The sequence below is a fragment of the Megalops cyprinoides genome, chromosome 11 (genome assembly GCF_013368585.1).
Source record: "Megalops cyprinoides isolate fMegCyp1 chromosome 11, fMegCyp1.pri, whole genome shotgun sequence".
In the NCBI taxonomy this organism is placed as follows: domain Eukaryota; kingdom Metazoa; phylum Chordata; class Actinopteri; order Elopiformes; family Megalopidae; genus Megalops; species Megalops cyprinoides.
This window is the reverse complement of record NC_050593.1, coordinates 26,924,867-26,941,055: the sequence shown is the minus strand read 5'-3', so window position 1 is coordinate 26,941,055 and position 16,189 is coordinate 26,924,867. Positions and strand designations below refer to the sequence as shown.

Genomic DNA, 16,189 nt, shown 5'->3' with positions numbered 1-16,189 from the left:
TTAGACATTTTTGGCTCTAAACTGCAAGCAACAGTGCACCTGATTTAGATCAACTCATCGCTGCTTTTCTTGACTGCAGTTTGTATCAAGAAATAATGTGCAGTTAATTCAGAGCAGCAGTGAAATATGTATGAAAATGTGTGGTACACATGAATGTCATTTCATTTACATATAAAATCTGTCAAGTGTGGGTTAAATTACAAGGCTTCTGCTTTAATTTGAATTCCCTGTTCTTGTGCTGCCAAAGGGACTCATTACACTACAATCACTATCCACTTCATGTCCTCCAGTTTGAAGAAAACAATCTGTAACCGAAAAAGTCCTTCAGCTACAACAAACCCATTGAAGTATACTGACCATTTGCCTTTCAAGCGAAGGTTTAATGGGATTTGCAATCAGTTACATTGTTAATAGAAGGCCATCTCTGCTGTGTAACCCTTTATGGTAACATCTGAAAGTCTTTTTCATCATCTCAAGATGAATGATATATTTTTTATAATTACTGTTTGGCCAACCTATACTAAACTCTCGTTATGAAGACAGACATGGTTCTTATTAGCCATGACAATCAATTGAAAACACCTTTCCATTTCCCCCATCTAAATAATTTGAGGACTGTAATATGATGCATGTTTTGATTAAAAAAATATGATTACTCTCTAGTACCACCCAGTGCCAGTGATGTGGCTTTGTTTTCCCAGGCCCTGAGCGATTCGTTTGGGATTCAGCCAGGAGACGCTGGTCTGTTCATTAACGGCCTCCACATTGATCTGGACATTCACAACCCATTCAGGTAAGGAGTGCAGCGGACTGCAGAAGCTATGGAAGGTGACATCACTGCCAAGAGCCCAAATAAGAATGCTATTAGTTCTCTTACCTGGGGACCATTACCTTTAGCTCAACACCCTAGATGTATCTCATGCTGTCCTTTTTGAAACCTGCAGCAGATCTGCTCCATTTACAAGAGTGCGGGGGTTGATGGCGTGGGGGGGGTGGATCTATGAAAAGTGTCTTGCTCAGCCATGGGACCCCTGTTTCATGTATGCCCGTAAACACTCCGCTGAGAGCTCCATAATAGCATTGATAACGTTGTGAGTGTCTGTGGTGGGGGGAAAAGGCTCACCATGTTTGCTCTCTTCACTATGGCAGCATCTTGGACATCATCAGAGGAGAAGCCAGGGTCCTGGAGGGCCTCCATAACCTTGGCGTGAAGGGTGAGGACCAGAGCAAGCTGCTGAGGCTGCCTGTTCATCCCCTGGAGGACAGCTTTGCCCTGGACATCCGCCACTCTGCCATAATGGTGAGTTTGCTTAAGAATGACCCACCTTCCAGACCAGCACAGAGTCACATCTCCAGTCTCAACAGTTCCTTATTTCACAGAAGGGTCTTAATTAACTCAGCAACTGTCCTTATGGAGAGTGACTTGCACAGGATATGTTTTACACATTGTGTGTGCCCGTGTGTGTGTGTGTGTGTGTGTGTGTGTGTGTGTGTGTGTGTGTGTGTATAATACACATATTAAAGGGTGTATTTACCAAACTCAGGTTAAATGGTACAATGTCTGCTGCTTAATCACTGTTCGGTAGTCATTGCTTTGTTTGGATGTACTGCAGATGTCTTGAAATGTTTGGGCTGTTGCACTTTTATGCACCATGAACTCTTGCTTATGTTATCAGTAAGCAGAAGAATTGTTCATTTCCAAACTCGATCCAAAAACCGTCTCTTTATTTTCAGTAGCGTTCATCAGTGTGCTCCATCTGCTTGTTTTTGTTCTGTTAATCCTTTGTGGCACTGATACACCTGCACTGAGCTCTCCTTTAGACCTTGAAATATAATACCTTTCAGCTTAGAAAACTGTGCTCGTGTCTTGGCACATAGCAATTCCTGCATCATGCGCTTTCAGTCACATATGGTATGCTTGTAAGCTTTACTGTAAGGGGCAGGAATGGATCCTGGAAGGAAAGAGCTGTGCATCCAGCTCGTTATAACTGCCAACTCTTAACAGCATTAAGCAAAACTATTACCCAAGAATTTAAAGATAGTGTGTAGGATATTCTAGTGCTTATTGTGGTGTAACACCAAAGATGGATTTTCCATTTCAAAGAGAAATATGGAGCTGACAACTAGAGTGTTGCAGCTGTGATTGGGTGGGGTGTAACTGCTGTACCGCTGAGCTGGGTAGATAACCTGAATTGCCTCAGTGAATGTCCAACTGCATAAATGAATTATGTGTAAAATGTAGTAAAATGTAAATTATGAAAGTTACAATAGTTGATGCCATCTAAATAGTAAATTAATTATGTATTTATTTAGCAGATGCTTTTACCCAGATGTATTTAGGGTATGACACAAGCTAATATATGTCAAGCATGACATATTAAGTAACTGTTACGTGAGTAACAAAATAGGTACACACCAGATGGAAGTACAGTAAGAAGACATAGCGTCAATATGAACCATGTAAAAGAAACATAGCACATAGCAATTATGCTTAATGTCAGCACTTGCACATCATACTAACCTGAATTTCAATGTGAATGATTATCTTTAACCATAACATTGTCTTAAATGATCTTGTTTATATGGTGCCATGCAATAATATATAATAACAGATAATAGCCTGAGCACAGGAATGGCTGTGTGGATTTACCAGACTTTATACTGTCGCAGTTCAGAGTGCTAACTTGGGCAGCTGTGTGATTTATTAAAAAAAAAAAAAAAACCATTTGCCAAAAAATAAATTTTTTCAGGGCAGATGATATTGTCAGTCAGCAGTTTTGTCTGTGTGAATGTCTCACTTCTAATTCCTCTCCCCGGGATGTGAGTCCTGTTTCTGTCCAGAACAGGACCCACGCTGAGGCGGGTGGGTGAGCTAACGTCCCCCCCTCTGTGACACCACTCGATGTGTGTCCTCACCATGGCACTGTATAAGGAAATGCCCCAGGAGTTTAAAAAAAAAAAAAAAACATTGCAGATTTCAGATGGGATGGGGTTCTCGTACTGCTGGGGCTCTGGGCCACCACAGATCTGCTGGAGGGAGCTGCTCCGTCTCTCATTTTAAGTGTGAGGAGGAGAGGTGCATTAGTATGCCAGTGCAGGGACCGACCTCTCCTGCTACTTTCTGTCATTCAAATGACAGTGTGGGGAGGGAGGGGGAGAGAAGAAAGGGAGACTAGAAGGAAAGCAAGAAACAAGAGCGAGAGTGGGGGAGAGTTGCTTCTGCCTACGACTGCCATCCTTGTATATTTGACTGTTCTCTTACCTCTTGCCCACCCACAGCAACTCTTAATCTCCTCTATACTTTTGCAGTGGATCAATGACATTGAGAGGGACTCCACGTACCGTAACTGGCCCTCCAGCCTCCAAGAGCTCCTTAGGGCCACTTTCCCTGGAGTCATACGGCAGATCCGACGCAATCTCTTCAACCTGGTGAGTAGGGTGGAGACCAGCAAGCCAGCGGTGTGGGAAATCTGGCTGCGCTTGCAGGGCCAATGAGAGAATGTGCTGTCGATAAGAGGGAATGGATGGTGTTTGTCCAAGTGTTATTTTGGTGTGAAGCAGCTACACCACCTGCACAGGACACCTTCTTGCCACAGGGCCTTTACCCACAATCCTTCACTCTCTGCTGAGTAACAGACACAGAAACAACACGGACCATTTTAAGGTCATTGGTGATTGAACCCAGAATCGTCCGACACACTTAAGCACAAGGCCGCTGAACTGGTTATCAGGAGTGATATCAACCTGTCTCTTCTTCACCGCTCTGTTTCCAGGTCCTGTTTCTGGACCCCGTACACGAGGACGCGGTGGAGCTGGTGAGATTGGCTGAGCTCTTCTACTCTCACAAGGTCCCCCTCAGGTGGGCTGCTTCGAATGCAACTGCTGTACCTATAAACTTGTAAACTGTCCTTTCTTATTGCTATTTCACTATGAAATACTGGCTGTATCCTCTAATAGTGATAATTTTGTGTATGCCATTTAGCTGAGACCACAGTCATTAACTGCTAGCTGCAGAATTTTGTTGATGGGCCTGGAAGTCTGTCGAAAGTAGATCAATTAATTTAAACAGTTCTTGTTATCCCTATGCAGCATTTTCCTTAATTTACAAGACAGCCGAACTAATGAGTGTATGAATTGAGTTCAAAAAGATGCAGTACTTGAAATGTATTGCTTAAAGGTAAGGCCAAAGTGTTATACTGTAGGTATTACATGACATCACTTATTTGCTTAGCAGACACGCTTATGCAGTAACCTGAAGTAACTATGTTTGACGTATTCCATGCATGCAGTGCTGAGTGTCAGGCCCAGGTCTGTCATTCGGTGGGCTGGTTTGTTACCCTGAGCTGCTTTGCATTTTACTGGTGCATTCAGAAGCTGATGTGAGTTTCTTTGTCCCCTTTAGGATTGGATTTGTATTTGTCGTCAACACTGACGACAAAGTGGACGGTCACCTGGATGCCGGAGTGGCGCTCTTCAGAGCGCTGAACTACATTGCGGAAGAGTATGACTTCTCACAGGCTTTTATGTCCATGGTTGCTGTGAGTATCTCATGTAGAGCTGCCTTTGCTTTATAGCGCTTATCTGTCTGCGGCCACTGTTTTTTATGAGCACGTAACCAAGCAGTTATGCTGGAGGGTTATTGCAGTGTGGAATTTTGTCTGTTGCAGCCACAATGATGTGGCTCAGACCTGCCTTTAAATTCCTCTCCCCTGGTGAGCCTGTTGTCGTTGAGGAGAGCTTGCCTCGGGCATTCTGCAGAGTTTACTCACAATGTCTTTGTAGCAATGGAGGATGATGGCATGGCCTGACTGACCTTTTTTTCCTTTTTTCATTACAGATGTACAACAAGGTAGAGACAGGAGAACCTCTGTCTGTTGAGACAGTCGCTGCCTATCTGAAGAGGAAGTATCCGAATGCCAATGTTCCCAAAATCTTTGGGGTGGATTCTATGTATGATGATAAAAGAAAGGTACTGCAAGCTTTCCCTCTGGGGCACTGTTTCCCAGTACTGGTTTGACTTCACTTAAATATGCTGTTGTCACTTATCTGTTGTACATATATAGGTTGTTGGAAATATGTTTGCTAATGTAGTAAGCATGTGAGATATTCTTGTGAGTTATTTCTGTGCATTTGAGTCCCTAAAACAAGTGAGTAGTACATTTTCTTGCATCTAAGGTGAGTATAGTTCATCTTAATTGATTAGGAGCTGTTCAATGGGACCTAGAACAAGGAATTGAACAGCTGATTATGCTTGATTGGGACAGTTGTTCCAAACACCAGAAGTGCCAAGGTGCAGATATTCAGTATGATGTAACATCTGTAACAGCATATTTAATTCACAAATAATTGAGATAAGATAACCTAACACATGTTTTGTGTAAGGTCTGCTAACAATTCAATCAAATCTGAGTAAGTAAGAACTCAGCTTTAATGAAAACCAGCATACATGGTGGTTCCCGTTTACCAGAACTGGGAAGCAGTGCTGAGTTAAATTAGTGATAAATGAACAAACTCCCAGCAATGGATATTATTTATATGAACAGCTTGCTGATCTAGAGCATCAGGTCTTACTGAGGGCAATTTAACAACTTTCTTCATGCCTGACTTTGACTGTGCTGTTGAAGTGATAAAACTATTCTTAGCATTTGTTAATTAATTAATTCTCATGACTCCTGTGACTCTACAGCTATATGCAGTTTTGCCTCCAGTAGGCTAACAATGTGTCTAATAATTTCATTCATGAAAACCTTTTTGAGATTCTGTTGCTGTTATCAGTAGCTTGTTCTGCAGTCAAGTACAGTTAAAGAGACTCTGTAAAAGTTGTTTGACAACAGTGCACAAAAAACATGTTCAGAGGCGACATATATTGAGTTCAGAGGCAAGGTGTTGAAAGACAAGCCAATGGCTGTATGAACTCAAATAAAGCTGGAGGGTTGTTGTGCGTGAATTGAAAGGGGGGGATTTTAATATAAAAAGTCAAACCATTGAAAATCTGTTGAACATCAGTTTTTGTACACATCAAGGCCAGGCAGCAAACCTGCAAACCTTGACCAATTCCTGGCATCAAACGGACTTCAGAAGCTGCATGAAAGCGTTTTAAAAAGCTGAATAGCACAGTGGCTTTGTTACATCACTGAAAGGCCTGTGTGCATGTGGCTTTATGTGTGTCCTTCTGTGTGTTTGTAGTGTATAGCTTTTATTTGTGCTTGTTTTTGCTTGGGTGTTTTTGGACGTGTGTATGCGCGTGTGAGCGTGCGCGTGTACGTGTGTGAGTGTGTGTATGTGTGTGCTTTCAGTAGCAGTAAGTAGAATGTTAGGTAGCAGGTGTGAGCAGTTGGACGAGTTGCTCTGGGTGAGTTCTTGACGGAATATGGCTTTCTGCTTTGTTTGTCCAGGCTGGAGGGGTGTTCTACAAGAAGAGCGGGCTGGGTCCCCTCCCTCTGGCTCTCTTTAACGGGGTTCCCCTCAGGAGCGAGGAGATGGACCCTGAGGAGCTGGAGACTATTCTTCTCCAACGTATCATGGATGCCACTAACTTCTTCCAGAGGGCCATCTTCATGGTAGGGGCCTGAAGTGAAAACTGGTGTGCTTCTATGCGAAAACAGTACGATGCCATAGTGCCCTAACCCAGAGGAGGGTTGCGTATGTGATATTCATTCACTTATAATGTGAAAGTTTATAGAGATTGTTGATCGCCAGCAGTTATGTAAGTATAAATGAAATGCAGTGTATTGAGGTACTTCAGCACTCATGTTGAAAGGGACACACTGATCATGTGATTAGGGTCAGCTGAGCGACGAGGCAGATGTGGTGGACTTCCTGATGGATCAGCCCAATGTGGTGCCCCGAATGAACCCCCTCATTCTGAGCACAGACAGGAAGTACCTGGATTTCACCGCCTCTCCAGGTAACACACTCCGTCTCCCTTCCTGTTTCTCACTGAGCTTTGCAGGTTGGGCCTTGGAACATTCAGAAGACAGTGGAGCTTGCTAAGCCTGATAAGCAAATGATCATCACAGTATGTTCAGGTCCTCCTCCTCTAATATAGAGAGGATAAGTGCTTGTGGTAATAGTATGGTTGATAAGGATCAGTAGTTGTCCTTGCGGATGTTTTTTTTCCAGTGTAGATCTTTGAATTCTGTTTCTTTTCCTCCTAGTTGTGAATGACTGGGATGACATGACTACGTTCTCTTTTCTGGACTCCAAGGACAAGACTGCTCTAGTCTCCAACAACATGAAATATTTAACCAAGACTGGTACATGTGGCTTTTCTTCTCTTTTTCATATTCACACAAACTGAAAACAAACGTACTGGTTCACAGTATCACATCAGGAGCGATTACTCATCATGCTTTTAACTTTGTGTAATAAAACCAACCAAGTATCACTTGTTGGTGATAGAATCTGATGTGAAATCATTTGCAAGCTTTTACAGAGGGTCTTAGGTGTGACACTACTTGGATCTGTACCTGGGGCTTGAACCATTAGTTGATCAATCAGTCCAGTTAATCAACTATAGCTTTAATTCTCAACTCTTTATCAAAATGGTTTAGCATAAGCCCACGTAGATGCAATTTCTAAACAACAATGCTCCATGCTCTCATGAAAGATTTAGGATCTTGTCTCTTGTATGGACTCATTTCTGAAACTGGCTGATGTGCTCGCTGTTGTAATTGCTGGTGCTTATTTATTATGCATTTGCTATTATTCAGTGAAGTTATTGATTAGCACACATCCTTATCCAAGGTATCTGATGAATCTTTACCTTTCTTTGGAACTCCTTTTAAACAGCTGGATGTTTGGTCAAGCAAAGTAAAGTACCTCGCTCAAGGGTAACACCATCTATGCCCTGTCTGAGATTTGAACCCACAGTCTGATTGCAGATTCCGTCCCTCAGTGATTATTATACTCTTAAAGGCTACACTGCTCTGTTGACCAGCGCTTCCAGTCTCGTCTTCTCTCTCTCTGTTTCCCGAGAGTCAGGTGTTTATTTATTTATTTTCTGCTTAATATCTCTTTGTCTGAATCCCTCCTCGGCTCCGAGTCGCCCTGTTACATAATCATCCAAAGGGGGCCGAAGCGGCACCGCTGGCGTTTCCCTTAATCTGTTGCTTGCCTCTGGCGATATTACTGTGTGTTTGTCTAACACTCGCCGGCAAATTTTGCGTTGTGTGTTATCTTCTCTCTAGATGAGGAAATGATTTATGGAGTGACCATCTGGATCATTGCGGATTTTGACAAGTCACCAGGGAGGAGGCTGCTTCTTAACGCACTGAAACATACGGTGAGCTGCTGATGGATCCTGCTTTCATCCCCAATAAATCACTATCTGCAGAAAACACATTGAGCGCTTTCCCTAGACGAGCGCTCGCTGTGAAAGGGAGGCCTGCTTTTTTTTTTTTTTTTTTATTGAACACTGGAAAGTACTGAAATAGCAAGGCGGCACGGGGAGATGTAGCAAAAGCCGTTTAATTTTAGACTGAGGTAAATGCATTAGACGGATGTAAATCAAAGCTTGGCAATACTTTGTTCACAATAGACGGGGGAAAAAATATTTAAAATGGGTTATATCCTAAACTTAAAAACACTGCATTGTAAACAACCCTCTCACTGAGTGAAGCACCCTGCTGCTTTGTACAATATAAGAAATTTATAAGAAACTTTTTATGTTTATTTATTTAATTTTTTTTTTAAAAAAGCTGAATATTTCATCTGTTCCCCAAAGGCTTCTGGTGACTCAATCTTTCAATCAGAGTTAAAACTCGCATAATAGTTTTTACTTTAGATGTTAATCAAGCCCATCTGCATAGGAGCTCATAAGAATGGTTTTTGCCAAAGAGAGCAGCCACTTCAGTTAATGAAAAGCAATGTGAAGCAGGTCTCTCCAGAGCTGCATTTTATCAAACTCGCTGTCTGTAAAAAAAATTACCCTTTTTTGGAGGAGTCCTCCTGCTTGTTTTCTGAGTAGGAGAAATGCACTGAACCAGCCCACGACACAACGCTTCCTGTAAACCTAAGAATGTAGATCAATACACACTGTCCTCAAGGCATTCAAAAGAGAAAAAACTTACAGCTGCAGTGTGTGTGGGTTTAAAAAAGAGCCATTGCTGGGGCTCTGGAGTGCCTTGCTCAGTTAAGGCGCTCATTCTGAGCGCAAGCTGATCCCAGGTTCGAGCCTAGCCATCATCAGCTGACACTGACAGGGCACTAACATTGGCAGAACAAAATGGCTTTGCTCCACAAGAGGAAGGTGGGTATACTGGCATGGTGGCTCCACATGTTCGGGAATTTGTGGAGCCTCTGGCACCTGTTGCTAATTGCTGCGCTGTTTATATAGTAATATATAGTTTTTTACAGTTCAGCTGTGGCTATATTTTTGGTTAATTGCTCTGGAACTCCTGGTTAAGGCAAGCTGTACAGCTTAACATAAAGCACTGCTGCTGGATGTCACTGAAGTCGCCTTCAGGGAATTGCCGGAACTAATTTTATTTTTGTGGTTCACCTATCACAGCATTGGTAAAATGTCAGTGCAAAATATTTCTGTTAGGTGTCCAGCTATTCCACTGACATAAGAAGAAAATAAGAATGCAGGGAATTTTCCAGTGTATCATCTAAATGCCATTTAAAAATCCAGGGTTGGGGGGGGGGCATCTCTTATTGCTCTCAGGAGAGAGGGAGAGACACACTGTAATGCAAGATACAAATTGGATTCAACAAATCAAACAGAGAGCTCAAGCAATGTGGAGCGCTGATGTGAGGCAGGGAGATCTGCCTTAAGGACATGGGCTGCATTCAGCAGATTGAGGAAGGAAGCTTTTAATAGAGACTAGAATTACATTATCAGAGGGCTGGATTGTTCCAAGGACACCGCACACACACACACACACACACACACACACACACACCATATACATGCAAGTTGGGCTACAGTGGCAGCTGGCACTGGAGGAAAGTTATGAATTGACAGTGAAAGGAGAGACATTGCAGTAGACTGCAGTGAGACAGGTTTTTTCCATCTTTCCTTCTTTCATTTTAAAATCATTAAAAAAAGTAATGCCGTTCTTATAAATTAAGAAATGCTTTACCAGTAAAGTATTTTAATGGTGCTGGTTTCGTCATTTACAGATCGTTACTTTACACCATCCTGCGCCAGTGTTGCAGTGGCACGAACTCCCAGGTCCAGTGTGAGAGGTGGATTTGATTGTTCTGCTGTTGCCTGTGGATGCTGTATGTTAAAACCGCACGATTTCCGCTCTCTCTCCCTGTGCAGAAGCCCAGCTCTAACGCACGCGTCGGGGTGGTCATTAACCCTGCCCATAAGCTGACGGAGGAGAACACAGCAGTGACCAGGGCCATCTGGGCGTCGCTTCTCACGCAGACGAGCAAGGACACGTTCAGCTTTGTCCAGAAGCTCCTCAAAGATGAGAACATCCAGCTGCTTCAGCAGGGAACCAAGATGAAGGATTTACTTCTAAAGGTCAGTTGGGCTTGGATGGTTACGTTTGGTCGACTGTAATAAAGAAGGAAAAAAGAAACATCATACTGCAGAAATTTGACATTTTTGGCATTTCGGGACCATTTTATGCGCAATTTCAATAAAATACCTCTTACATTTCATCGTGTGTTTCAGATATAATCATGCAGTTTGTGTTCGGATGTCTTTAAAATTGACTGAGGTGAATTGAGTCAGTGAAGCACAAAAACAACTTCAGTAGCATGGTTGCATTTTATTCATTTTTATTTTGAATAATGAGCCATTGCCTTTGAGGACAGACATAAACTGATTGTGGGTTTGTCTTTTACTTTCATGTTACTCACCCATTTCCCTTTGGTAGCTTTCAATTAATAAACATTTTTTTTTATTTTGAATAATGAACCCTTGCTTTGCAGACAGACTGATCATGGGTTTATCTTTTATTTTTGTTGTTTCCTCTGGTTAATGACTTTAAAAAGAGAAGTATAAGTTTAGAGATAGCTTGCTAGCTCAGTCTTCTGGTATCACAAGATACCCATGGGGATGTCTAGGTAACGTTAACACAGGCTACAAGAACTCGATTTAATTTATGAGTTAGTAGCTAGAACCTCTCCCTTGTATTGTTAGTTCACCCGCCATAATCTATCTGGTAATGCTGAGATATGGATAGCCAATTATGATATCAAAACTAACAGCTTTGTACCCCATATACAGTATACTGTCTGAGCTGTGCCCTTTTTGGATATCTAGCTATCTAGTTAACCAATGAGCAAGCTTTCAAAAATGAAAATAGCCATGTTATCGAGGCTGAATTTATCCAGCGAGCGAATAAAAATCCTACTCACCCTATGGTGATGTATAAGTTTTGTTGGCCTGTTGCAGAATCAGCAGCAGCACTTGCGATATTCCCTTACAGATTAAATATATTGTAATATACTGAAAAATATGTTGCACAGCCCAATAATATATTGGAAATACAAAGTATATTGCGGTATTCCAAATGGCAGTAGTTTACATATTTTCAATAATCTGTTGAGCCAAAAGATATGTGATCTCAAATCTAATCTCTCTGTATGTTTTTTTTGTTATTATGTAGTTATAGTTTTGAGGGGCTCATATATTTTCAACAGTATCTCACAGTACAGTGATTTTGGGGTAGAATATTGCTGGGATGAAAAGCTACTTTTTTATCACCATCTCAGGATGATGTCAATTGATGCAAATTGAACGTCCCAGCATCCAATCTCTCTCGTAAACCCGTTCCATTTTCAACAGTTGGGTGGTTGTTTAAACGTTTCCTTTAAGCATTTGAAGGTGTCTTATCAACATGAGATGCTGCTTTCCATTTTGATTTTTCCATTTTGTGATTTTGAGAACTCCAGATGAGGAGCCTGAAGTGCTTTTTTGTCAGCAAACAGCATTGTGTGTCTGAGGTGTGGAGAGCCCATGTGATGGTTCTTTAAATAAGGCTGTTATAAGACAGCGACCCCCCGAGGCGTGCACCCCCCCCCCCCCATGCTGCGTTGTCATGGTGGCGTGGTTCAGATGCACATGATCAACCCTGATGCCCGGTGTCTCCGTCCGGGCCTTTTCTCATTCTGGGTGAGCTGCAGGTGTTCCGCCCAGCCTGTCTCCCAGGAGCTGATTACAGCGATTGATTGACACGAGTGTGCTCACAACTATTCTCCTGATAGGAGGATCGATCGGCCAATTAGCTGTCAGGATGTCTTCCCTTGTGCAGCTGACAGCAGACAGACAGGAGTGGTTTTGGCAGGAGGGCTTTGACACTGAGAGGCCTCTGAAGGGCCCGCCGGTCCCGGGTTTAATTACTTCCTGTTTGAAGAGCAAGGGGGGGGGAAACCGCGGAGAACAGCAGAGCAGGTCGTTCAGAGAGTCAGGGAGGCTGATAAGACTTTATTACAGGATGCCAGGCAGATTACTTTGAATCATGCTGACAGAGATTTTTTATATATATTTCAGCGTTTTTTTTTTTTTTCTTTTTTCTTTCCTGCAGGGATGTTTGGGCAGGCAAAACTAATAATCAGCCCGCAGAAACATCTGCTCTTATCTAAAGCAATCCTGCGTGATTTGTTTAGAAGAGAGGGACCGCTCTAATTACAGCATCTTAAAGCAAATTATGTAACCCTTCTGATTTTTAAATATGGCTGGTGTAATTCTGGAAGCTTCCTCCCATCAACATCCCGGCACACACCACACAATACCCCCATCCTCTGAAGATCTACAAAATACTTCTATCATCTTGCTGAAGTGGCAGTTTCTGACCTCAGACTTCTGTTGATTAACTATTTTTAGGGGGTGTACAGTTGCTGTATTTCTGTACGGTGTGAAAGATATGGGGGTGTTGCCCCAGCGGATGCCCCCTCAGCTGATCTACAGTACCAGTCAAAACTTTGGAATGAAATAACTATGAAATAACCCAAATGCATTTATGCAGTGACCAAAAATGTGTTAATCAAAACTATCTTATATTTTAGATTCTTCAGAGTAGCCAAAAATATTTTTTAATTTTTTTTACTGGTACTGTACCTGTCCTGAGCTGTGGCTGTGTAATGAGTCTGAACATGCTGTGGTGATGAATTGTTCACAGGGGATGGATCACGACAGCTTTGAGAAGAAGTTCAACACCCTGGAGCTGGGGTTCCTCCGCAGCCAGGAGCTTTTCTGCCGGGACGTCCTGAAGCTGCCTGCGGGACGGAGGGCTGTAGTCAGCAACGGCAGGGTGAGTGGCGTCCCCGAAATGTGGGAGCGGAGGGGTCTGGTGTGGGCGAGGGGAGCTACGGGGAGCACAGGGGAGAATGCACTCATGTTGGAGATGTCAAGAGACATTTCAGTATTCAATGAGTTGGGGAGACACCTTTATCTAGGGTGGCTTACATATCTGATATCTGAGGAATATGAAAAACATATATTTTTTCACATCTATTTTTTTATGGCTGAATGTTTATTGTTTATGGTTTACTTGGAAAAGTACCTTGTCCGGAGGGTTCTGTGCTATACAGTGTAGCATAGTGGTTATGGAGCAGGCCTCGTAACCGAAAGGTTGCCGGTTCGATTCCCCACGGGGACACTGCTGCTGTATCCTTGGGCAAGGTACTTAACCCACATTTACCTCAGTAAATATCCAGCTGTATAAATGGATAACATTGTAAAAAACTGTAATTGACGTAAGTCGCACAGGATAGGAGTGTTTGCTAAATGCCAATAATGTAATACATTGTGACATACTGGGTCCTGTGGTTGCACGCACATAACGTACTTTGAAGTCTTTGCTGCCAGCTTTGAGAATACAATGAAATTCTGTCTTATTATGCCACATGAGGGATTGTTCCTTGGCCTTTCATATGTAGCCTATAAATGTGCTCATACAAGGGACAGGGGACAAGAAGTGTCAATGTTGTATGTTCAGGAAATTTTGGTATTACCTGCTGTCCTCTTCAGAAGAAAATAATTTATCCATGAAATAATTTGTCGATTTATATACATTTGGCCTGGAATATTGGATGTGACTGAAATACAGGAAGAAAAACTACTTAACCACCATTCTAGCATGCTTGAAGTGTTCATAATGTGCCATTTAAAACCCAAACAATGGCATCTTCAACACTTGAACACTTGATTCACTGACCTCCAGGAGCAACTTGTTCTTAAGTTTCTTTTCAAAGCACTTTATTGACACAGAAGTGAAAAAGACTATGCAAGTCATTCATCTCCTTAAAACAAGATTTACCTCAGCACTGGCACAATAGCTGATCTCTTGTTCAGCACTGGAATGTCATCAGGACTACCAATAGATTTTTGAAAAAGTTTTGTTGAAGGGGAGCCTAGTTGGTCAGAACACCAGCTAGGCTTTGTTCTGCTCATCACCAGTCCAGAGCGCTCTACTTCAGTTCAGAGTGACCTTTAAATAATCCCAGTACTTAAGTCTCTATTATGTTAATATCCACAGAAGGGATATAGCACACTTCATTATTTGCACCCTGTTTTTTAATGCTAAAATTGACCCTGTCAAACTTGCTTTCAAGTGAAGATAATTTGGGAATTTCAGTTTGTTCTCAACAGCCATGTATCTTTTCTATGGTTTATGGCCAGTAATTTTTTCATTAACTCTGCAATGCCTTTCTATCTAAGGGCAATTTTCCTTTAATTTCTTTCTTTTTTATCTTCATCAGCCAGTGTGCATTTTTTTCAGTTTTACATTTCAGCATTTTCTACACTTCTTCATGTTCAGGTCTACAGTTCAATTAATGATTGAATTAGAAGCGGCCCCTCTGTTCTTCTAGTGGATGACAGTGATTCTGCTGGTTGTCCTGGCGATATCATAAACACAGGGCACTGCAGTGTCAAAAACCTGAGTGTTCACACGGCAATTGGATCCAATATCACTTTGTATTACATTATGGTCCAACTCACTCAGGACTCAGGTGTTCACGTTCTGTTGCAGTCGGCGTAAGAGCAGAGCCGTTGCTTATATGTTTGGCGGTGATTGTAAGGCACTAAACCTCCCTGGGATCAGCCGCTGAGTATGTTTACTCTGTGTGGTACGAGAGATATTGAAGCTCAGTGGAGGCCCCGCAGTAATATGTGTGCTGAAATAGAGACGTTTCAGCAGCATCTATGCAGGGGTATCCAGACTCTCAGTGGTCAGTATACCAGCTCTATACAGTACAGAATCCCTCCACCTGTCTCACTTTAAGTTACTGTTGAAGCACATCTGTCATCTACTGAGATTCAACCTGTAACATCAAAGTGCACACTGCACAGAAAGAGCTTTTACTGAAACTTCTATTTCTTACATATCATTTCTGTGAATATAATAATAACATTAACAACAACCATGATGGTGTTTGCCTTTCCTCCAAGGACCCTCTTCATGCAAGGTCTGCCTGTAGATATAACCAATGTGCATACCATTCTGTCTGTTTCATGTGTTCCCTTTTTATTTTCCCATTCACATTATTATGATTATTATGATGTTTGTACTTTTCTTTCAGCCTTTAGTGATTGTGTGAGATATTTGTCCTGTGTGTAGTCCTCATGTCTTTTTCTCTCTGCTAGATTTTGGGCCCGTTGGAGGAGGAGGAGGACTTCAGTGTGGAGGATTTCCATTTGCTGGAGAAGATAACGCTCAGCACTTCAGCGGAGAACATCAAAGTTCAAATCAAACAGACTAGAACAAAGGCAAAGCAGTAAGTTCTCCGTCTGTCTCTTTCCTCCTTCATTTCCTGTCACAATGTCCTGTTTTCCTATTCTCCGCGCATGATTTATGATGAAAGCGCGTTATCAAGATTAGAGCTCTTGCTTATCTCCTCAAACCAAACACTGGAAATTTGCTTTTTTTTATATTTGTACCATGTGTACTGCTATCTAAAACATGAGGATGCTTTCTGCTATCTGCAAGTGTACCCGTCCTAAATCAGTGGTGTCAGACTCAATTCGGCTGTGTGGCCCCTCTGGCTTTGACACAGCGCCTCCCAGTGGCAGGATTCATGTCCTCCCTCTCTTCTCACAGGGCCAGTGATTTAATCATGAAAGTGGACGCCCTTCTGTCTGCAGCGCCCAAAGGAGAGGCCAGGAGGGATGTCAAGATCCCCAAGGACAAATTAAGGTAAGAATCTGTGGTACTACTGACATCAGACTAGTGGTTATCACCACCATCAGTCATCATCAGTCATCAGCATCATCACAGTCATCATC

General features: G+C 42.4%; 1 protein-coding gene across 1 annotated transcript in view; it reads left to right on the top strand.

Moving 5' to 3' along the window:
• Nucleotides 1–16,189, top strand: part of uggt2 (UDP-glucose glycoprotein glucosyltransferase 2) — a 56,273-nt gene that overhangs the window by 18,149 nt on the left and 21,935 nt on the right. Inside the window, exons 12-25 of the mRNA XM_036540445.1 lie at nucleotides 702–793; nucleotides 1,150–1,300; nucleotides 3,310–3,429; nucleotides 3,774–3,859; nucleotides 4,403–4,538; nucleotides 4,838–4,969; nucleotides 6,396–6,560; nucleotides 6,784–6,907; nucleotides 7,158–7,256; nucleotides 8,190–8,284; nucleotides 10,271–10,477; nucleotides 13,083–13,214; nucleotides 15,551–15,681; nucleotides 16,005–16,100. Of these exons, the coding sequence (XP_036396338.1) occupies nucleotides 702–793; nucleotides 1,150–1,300; nucleotides 3,310–3,429; nucleotides 3,774–3,859; nucleotides 4,403–4,538; nucleotides 4,838–4,969; nucleotides 6,396–6,560; nucleotides 6,784–6,907; nucleotides 7,158–7,256; nucleotides 8,190–8,284; nucleotides 10,271–10,477; nucleotides 13,083–13,214; nucleotides 15,551–15,681; nucleotides 16,005–16,100 (1,766 nt within the window). The remainder of the gene's footprint in view (nucleotides 1–701; nucleotides 794–1,149; nucleotides 1,301–3,309; nucleotides 3,430–3,773; nucleotides 3,860–4,402; nucleotides 4,539–4,837; nucleotides 4,970–6,395; nucleotides 6,561–6,783; nucleotides 6,908–7,157; nucleotides 7,257–8,189; nucleotides 8,285–10,270; nucleotides 10,478–13,082; nucleotides 13,215–15,550; nucleotides 15,682–16,004; nucleotides 16,101–16,189) is intronic.